General features: G+C 34.4%; 1 protein-coding gene across 1 annotated transcript in view; it reads left to right on the top strand.

The window, feature by feature from the left end:
• Window positions 1–981: 981 nt before the first annotated feature.
• LOC104523909 (protein sidekick-1) overlaps window positions 982–8,306 on the top strand; it is a gene marked incomplete at its 5' end in the record, with an annotated part of 288,170 nt that continues 280,845 nt past the window's right edge. The window contains 2 exons of the mRNA XM_029084663.1: window positions 982–1,141; window positions 6,672–6,778. Coding sequence (XP_028940496.1) covers window positions 982–1,141; window positions 6,672–6,778 — 267 coding nt within the window. The remainder of the gene's footprint in view (window positions 1,142–6,671; window positions 6,779–8,306) is intronic.

Below are 8,306 nucleotides of genomic sequence, written 5' to 3'. Positions count from 1 at the left end.
AGTGTGCAGTAGCATCTACCTAGGAAATATTATTCCGTATTTCCTATTAGGTCTCAGACTTGGAATGTACCTAGTGTACTTTATATATATACATAAACATGCTAATTTTGATTATAGAAGGTATCTGTAAACTTCTAAGATTGTTTGTAGTTCCTACATAGTTACAAGTAGAAATTTGATGTGTAAAGAGGGGAAACCTTCATCTTCCATAGGTGACAAGGTGTGGGTGTCCAGCAGGTGTAGTCTTGTAATAAATCTGCATTTGAGTGGATTTTTGGCAACTTACCAGTCAAGAATTTTGCTGCTTGGAGTATTTTGAGCATTTGTGATCCATGGAAGAGCAAGAGTTTGAGACTACATGTGACCTTTGAATATTATTGAAGTAGCCTAATACAAAATCTGTTAGTGGTTTCAGGTAATATAATTTAATACGTTTTTGTTGACAGTAACATTGAAAACCACATTAATTTTGCAGTATTGTGAGGTGTTTTTTTCTAAACTCATTTTTTCTATCAAAATTCTTCATTTACCCTGAGACTTCTCCTGCTGTGATAATCATTTCTATCCAGGATTACTCTTCTGGTTTCTAGTCAAGAAATAAAAAAAAAAAAAAGCTTTGAGTGAATTTAATTCTCACAGAGGAGAAGGGGGGAAAAAAAAAAAGCCAGTAGAGCTGTTCACTGCCTGCCACAGTAGACAATGCTGAAATTCTCATGTGTATAAACAGTAAACATGTACAAAAGCTTGTCTGAGTGGGCAGTTCTTTTCTAAGTAAGTACCAAGGGTGAAGGTTATCAAGATCTTGTGAATTCTGCCTCTAAAGATAAAGCTTAATTATGAATATAACAGTGGAAGCCTTAATTACTGAATCATGTTGTCTCTTGTTTTATGATGGCCATTTTGAGAAGAAATGAGCTAAATATTGGTGGCTGCACTATACTCACCTAAATAGCTTACAAAACCATTTTCTCTGTGTTTCAGATGATGTTGCACCATACTTCAAGACTGAACCAGGCTTGCCCCAGATACACTTGGAAGGAAATCGACTTGTACTTACGTGCCTTGCCGAAGGCAGCTGGCCCTTGGAATTTAAGTGGTTACACAATGACAGTGAAATAACCGCCTACTCCAGTGAATATAAGTAAATAAATTCTATATAATAGCCTTGAAGTGTAATTGCAAAAAAATCCCAAAGCAAACACCTTCCCCCTCCAAAATCCCCCAATGCCTTAGAACAGCTTTGTAGGTACTGATACATTGACAGTGTTTTTCTCATGAAAGGTGACTGGTTTTTGTAAACAAATAAGGTCTCTAGGGGAGAATCTCCTGTGCTAAAAATGGTATTTCACACTTCAAAACAAAGGGCCTAACAGAATTTTAAGTGCCAAAAATGCTTTCTGCTGGAGATGTCACCTGACATGTATTTGTAGTGAATAGCAGGGTTATTCCATGGCTAAACGTTCCATGTGTGCTCCTTGTCCTGGAACAAAGCTACGCTCAATGGGACTATTCTTTTAATAAGATCTAGAATGATGTGCTCTATCTTAAATTGCACATGAAACTTTCAGTTTCGTTTCTGAGAATGTAAAAATTAATCTTATAGTTTAAAAAACAATATGCACTTTGCTCCCAGGACTTCACTGACTCCCTCCCCATTCCACAAGACATCCCATCAAACAAGAGAAAAAACACACTGTGGCTAATGAGAGCTTACACTTTCAGCAGATGGCTGGCCAAATATCAAAGTGTACAACAGCCAAGTTTTGTCTGCTTTCCTTTAATGGCAGCATTTACTGGGTCTCTCCTATGCAATTGGCAATTTCTATAACCTTATAGAAATTTTATTTTATGCAAATTATGTGTTGCTTTCAAATTTTGTTGAAATTGCCTCGTGAAAATAGTAGTTAAGGTGGGTATGTGACAGATGTAGCCCTTGTGTAATACTTGCCTCTTTAGCAAATGAAGCTAAATACTGCACTTCTGTAATTACATTGCTTAAGGTAGGGAAAAGTTGTGCTCCATCACTGTAGACAGAAATTACAGTATAGATTTGCATAAAAATTCCAATAATGATTCCAAGTTCTATATTTTTGCACAAGGTAGTCCATAATTACTTTTCTCAAAGATTTTCAAAATTGTAACCTAACATTAGTTCTATTTTTGATACTATTTACAGAGCAGTAGGGATAAAAGTCCCTAAATAACACTTTAGGACTTTTTGGGGTCATTTAGAACATAAAATATTTAGCAACTATGTTTCCAATCAAACATATAGTGCTGTGTGAACTTTCCTAGAAATTTAAGACTTTTGATTTAGGAGAGATCACTTAGTCCAGAGTAATTGCATGTATTAATGGTTGCTGTTTTCAAGCAATATGCTTGATACCTCAAAATGCTGATACCTCAAAATGAGCCATACACACATATAGAAGAGATTTGTGAATACTTTCTATAAAATAAAAAATTCTCTAATAGCACGATTAATCACAGGAGGTTTGAGGTAAATGCCACTTGTTTTGATCAACAGCAGCCTTTCTACTTTCTTGGTAGAAGGAGCTGACAACAGCGCTTAACTAGGTAAGATGCTGAGAAAGACAGAGGACAAAAACACATGAACATGGAATTAAAAAAAGCAAAGGTTAGAACTCGAGCTTTATAGAGGTACTAGTCACTGAGAGACTTTAGAATTCATGCTACTAGGAGAAACCTGAATAAGATTGTGTGACACTTTGAAAATAAAATCAGAATGCCATGGTATTTCTTAAATAAATGCACATCCTAATACAGAATTATAATTTTACCATATATTGGAGAACAGGTTAGAATCAGCATATTGGAACACCTTTCCCAAGCTGTATCTGTACAGTACTTTGTTTCTTATCATTGGACTCAGTTCAGTCTAGTGAACATTGGATTATGTTGCAAGTTATATTTATTAATTTTTCATTTTTTATATTTTTCTTATTTCTATTTCTAATTAAAACACTACTGAAAAGGTAATTAATAAAATAGGAAACTACTGGTTTATAATAATAAAATAACACTAACAGAAAATATTAATTTAGAAGTTGTGACACTACTACACCACAGTTAGAGATAAGCTAAACAGAATTTTGGTTGTATAGAAATGCAAAGCTTTATGCTTCCAAAAAGGATTATATGGCATAGGTGCATTAGGATGAATGAAAGCAAAGAAAAGATATGCTTAGACATAAAAATTCCAGTTGCAAAATTTAAACTTTGACCTCAGTTTGCTTTGCAGTTCTCTTAGGTAAATACTCTGTTTAAATGCATGAATCCTTCCTATGTGAGTGACTTCTGCTGCAATTTGAATCATCAATTGAAGATTTTTGGTAATTGATATTACTTAGTGTATCTCAATTGAAGTAATGTCTATATTATAACAGGCTGAAAATATTCAAAGCTTATTATAACACACCAAGAGAGTAAAGAACTAATTGGAGTCTTTGCATTTTGACATTGGTGACCCTGAAGGAACAGCTTTTCTTTGTGTAACGATGCTGATTATGTGCACAGCCTGGCTTTTATGGTGACTGTGCATACACTAGTTTGTATTAAGAATTTATAGAAAACCTTATACATTCTTTGTGATCTGAGATACATGTAATGAAAACAAATCAGTATTGCTGACTGCAGTAGCAATTTTGGTTATGTCTATAAGTTAAGAATCTTTGAAGTTCAGGCAGTGACTTTTTCTTTTTTTTCTTTGTTTTCTTTTGAATTAAGTTCTGGATGTGGTGTGTCTTCTGTATTTGCTTTTGTGGCCTGAAGTATTAATTTATTTGAATTTAAGTAACTAAGGTTATATCTAAGGAGCAGTACACTTTCCTCCCAAGTTACTTAAAAGTGCCTGGTTGTTTTATTTGTGTTTTTAACATTGGACACAATTTGATTCTGTATTTAAAAAAAAGTTGGATCAGTTGATGCACAAGTCCCTTGTTAAAAAGTTTGAATAAGTTAAATGATTGTCTAATAAAATAAGTTTGGTTTTAATACTATCTTCACAGTTATGGCTAGTAAAAACCTGTAGCCTGTAGGTTCACTTTTAACTTTTAGACCATTTAAAATTCAAATGAGGGTGTAAATTTGAAAATAGGAATGAAATGTAAGCATTAGCTAGCATTTCTCCTCAGGCTTTTGGTATCACTTCATCCTTTATCTCATTGCAGTCCTGGTCATGGAGCATGTTATACTCTGGAAGACTTCCCTTCAAGCTTTCTTTTATGCTTGTCACTTTACATCTCTCTGTGGAAACTTTCTAAACAGGCAGTTTCTGGTTGGCTGTGCCATTCAAAACAGAGAAACTGTCTGGTCTGACTTTCTAAAGTACTTGTGCACATCCCCAGAAACCTTAAGTAGCCTCCTGGAATCTATACAATGGGAAGATCTTCTACCTTGAAAGTTACAGTGTAGACAAAATTTGAGCAAAATTATGTCTTGTCACTGTAAAAAATTGTATTAACCTTTGATATAAATTCATTCCATGAAAGAAAGTCTTATTTTGAATTTAGAAAGCACTATTGGTATCTCTTCTTGCAGATCAGAAAATAAGTAGAATGGTGAAAACAGCACAAAAAGCAGTATTTTGACTGCTAGGTCAATAGAAAATTATATTTTAAAAAAACTCAGACATGAAATGCATAAAGGCTGTTTAAAATTGTAAACACAGAATTAGAAATTCCATTAATATCTATTTATCTCTTGCCCAGGTTTTCAATTTTCAAGTTAGTCTCAGGTAATATAAACATATGTTATATCTCCTTTTTTTAAAACTTTTGTTATTTAATTATTCTAATTTTGCTTGCCTTACCTGCACATTGCTACCCAGTAGGTCCACTGAGAAGCCAACTGCTCTGTAGGTTTTGGCTGTCTTGAAATTTTCAAGGTAGATGAGATCTTCACTGTAAACTTTTAAAAGATTTTATTTTCTTCAGGCAACATATTAAAATGTTTCCTGCTGCAAAAGAAAAGCAAACCAAAGTAGGACCCATCTGATCTAATTGATTTGTTTTGTCCTAGTGTCAGAAAAACTAACTCTGCATTACTGTCTTAGTACAGATGAATATCAGAGAAAGAAGCCTTTAATTTTGGCTCTATTTAATAGGCAAGAAGAGGAATAAATGTTAGCCAAGTACGATACTAAATCTTTATGGGAGGGAAAAAAGCTTGTTAAGCTGCAAACTGTTTGGTAAAATGAACTGTAAAAATGAATTGTCAATATGTATTTGTCAGAATATTTATTTTTTTTTTTTTTGTAATGACGATCTGCAATTCTGCCTGACAGAGAAGGAAATTATTCAGTAAGGAACTAGGGAAGCCTTATGTCCTATTGATTTCTGTCCTATGCCTTGTGTTTTCACCTATTTTCTCACTGTATTTGGCATGGCATACTCATCAGGCAAGAGGCAACATGGCCAACAAGTATCTTGGATTTACTGTAACTCCCAAACAGAGCACTGTTTTGACTCTTCCTTATCTTACCAGTACAAATTGACATGAGCCCTGGAGAAAATTTGACGGTTGCTCCAAAGGAGGTCAGGAGGAGTCAGCTTAGGCACACAGACAACTGGTATATTAGGAAGCCAGGGTCTCCTAGGAATCACAGTGGATTGCTAAAATTTGTCCATGGTGTTGGGCTGTGTTTTAATTCACTGCATTTGATTGTCTGATCTATTTGCTATACTGTGTTTAATTGTAATTATAATGTAGTGATTATAGTCTTAATTTATCACTTAAACTAGATTTCTTCTACCTCCTTTGTTTTTATGCTGTCTGATCCTGTTCAGATATTAAGCTCTGTACATGGGTGTGTACAGGATGTGTGAGTATAAGAAGAGATGCTTTCTTTTAGTGGAATTAAATTTTGAAGATTAAAATTCAGCAATTTTATTTTTCCTTATCTTTTCATAAAGACTTTCATTAATCCTACCATAATATCTCCAGAAGGTGACCGGGGGAATATGCGCTTTGATTAATGTTTGTTTAATGCAGGATTATCTATATTATTCATGTGTTTTATTCACATTAAAACTGTGCCTATCAGCTCATTTTCATGTTGAGTAATCAGATATAGTTGAATGAGGAAGGTGAGCATTAGTGAACTAAGTAACTTTTTAAGTATAGTGAAGGACAGAACAAATACATCATAGAGTGCACTGTGTCTTTTCCAGTATTGTCCTGAGTTACAGTTGTCACATAGTGTAGTAAACATCTTTTGTTCATTGGAGAGCTTTGATATTTCTTGCAATTCTTCCTAATGTCTACATTTAGATTGCAGTCTTCTTGTGCCACCTCTGAACAAAATACCAGGTGTCTTTGCCTTATGAATGAGGGTAGATAAAACTAAGGAAAACATTGAAGTCTGTATTTTGAGTGAAATTGTGGAGAACTATTTAGTATTTATCAAATGTGGATCTTAAGACTGAAAGATATTTTACGTATTTCAAGTATTTTTTTTTTCTTCTCTATAGTACAGATGATATTGTAGCCAAAGACCAGGGATTATATGAAAATGCTGTTTGTTAAGTAAAATTACAATAAGCATTTGAGTCAATGTGTAAAGTATTAGAGAAGAAATAAGAAATGCCACATAAAGTAGCATGTAGAAAGAAATGCACTGTATTTCTGTGTTTTATCTTATTGTCTTACAGGTACATCATCCCAGCTTTGCAGAGGTCTGATGCTGGCTTTTACCAGTGTGTCGTACGAAACAGGATGGGGGCATTGCTGCAAAGAAGATCTGAAGTTCAAGTGGCATGTATGTTTGAATGGAAGTTATCCTGTGATTCATGAGCTAACCGATTACTTTTGTGCATAAAAACCCAACATACCAATAACACTTGCTAATCTGAAAAGTTAATAGATATAATATTTAATAAATTTTTAAAATTATTGCATCACAAGAAGTTTCACACTTAATCTAGTTATCTTCTGGGAAACAGTTCAAAGCAATGCAACATGAAGTCTGTAGAGCAAGCTTTGAGCCATTCAAAGCCATCAAACTGAGATCATTTGGAGCCAGCTGCAGTATGAGAAACCTATTATACCTTCCTTGAATATGCAATGAGGCCATATGAATATGCAATGAAAGGCCATATAGCACAAAATAAACAATCAATAAAAATAAGCAGTTTTTTCACAGTGAAAACCTTGCTAACCAAACTTTAAAAGTCTGTTCTCAACACCTTTCTGAACCAAACCTTCCAATGCTTGTATCTCTTCAGTTTGTACTATGCAGAATTTTTCAGAGTTGACCTCTAATTTGATATCTAACTTCCATTTGGAAATGTTAAATTGATTTTCTCAGGAGTTAGTGCTGGTTAACATGGCCTAAGAAATGATCACATACTCTAATTTTCTTTTTTTTTTTTTTCAGTTAACATATAGAAAATACAATCCAAATAATTTGTTTGGAAATAATAATAAAATTAGGCCTTATTCTTTTTTCAAAGTAAAACCATTTTAAACAAATTAAAAAGACAGATTTGTATACTGCCTGTAAGCAATCTGATACATGGATTTCTCTTCCTCAGGATCGATAACTGGAAATTCAGTTGTAGTAAATGTCACTTGATAAGTGGAATTTAGATAAATTGAATTATTTATTAGAAACCCAATTCCAAGGAACTGATTCAAGTTAATTACTTTGTCATGAAGGAAATCACATGGAATTTCCTGTGTTTTAAAAGTAAAAATAGTTGCAAATGATACTATGTAAGTTTTGGTATCATGTTCACTGTATTACAGTAAATTATGTTCCTGTATCTGTAATGTCAGTAATATCAGTGATTTGATGTTTGATCTCTCAGTGGTATTGTTTCAGAGATGCTGGAAGCTAATGTAAAAATAAACTGCTGCTAAAATCAGATTTTCCTTTCAAGCCTTCTACCAGCCCTTATGCCCCTGCTCTGTCTTCCTCCGGGTGATCTTGTGCTCGCTCTGACGTGTGTCAGGCCCCTGCAAGTACTTTTTGGAATATTCTTCTGTTTTAGTGAATTGTATCAGGTCACAGAGGATGTAGTGAAAGCTGGTGTAACTGAGCGAGGTGGGGGCTCTCCAAACAAGGTTAGAAGGGGAAGATAGAGCAGGGGAAGGTGATGGTGAGATGGTTCTTGTTCTGCAGCAGTGAGCCATTAGATTACCCAGATGCCTCTGGAGTTGCACCTACAGGTGTGGTTTCAGGGGACAAAAGCTTTGGTAGCAGTACCAGAGAAACATACCCATTTTCTTCTCCATCCCACTAATTGTTCCTGTTTTTGTATTGCAATGTAGCCCACTCTCCCTTT

The sequence above is a fragment of the Antrostomus carolinensis genome, unplaced genomic scaffold (genome assembly GCF_000700745.2).
Source record: "Antrostomus carolinensis isolate BGI_N321 unplaced genomic scaffold, ASM70074v2 scaffold534, whole genome shotgun sequence".
Classification (NCBI taxonomy): Eukaryota; Metazoa; Chordata; class Aves; order Caprimulgiformes; family Caprimulgidae; genus Antrostomus; species Antrostomus carolinensis.
The sequence above is the reverse complement of the archived record's forward strand: the minus strand, read 5'-3'. Positions and strand labels throughout refer to the sequence as shown.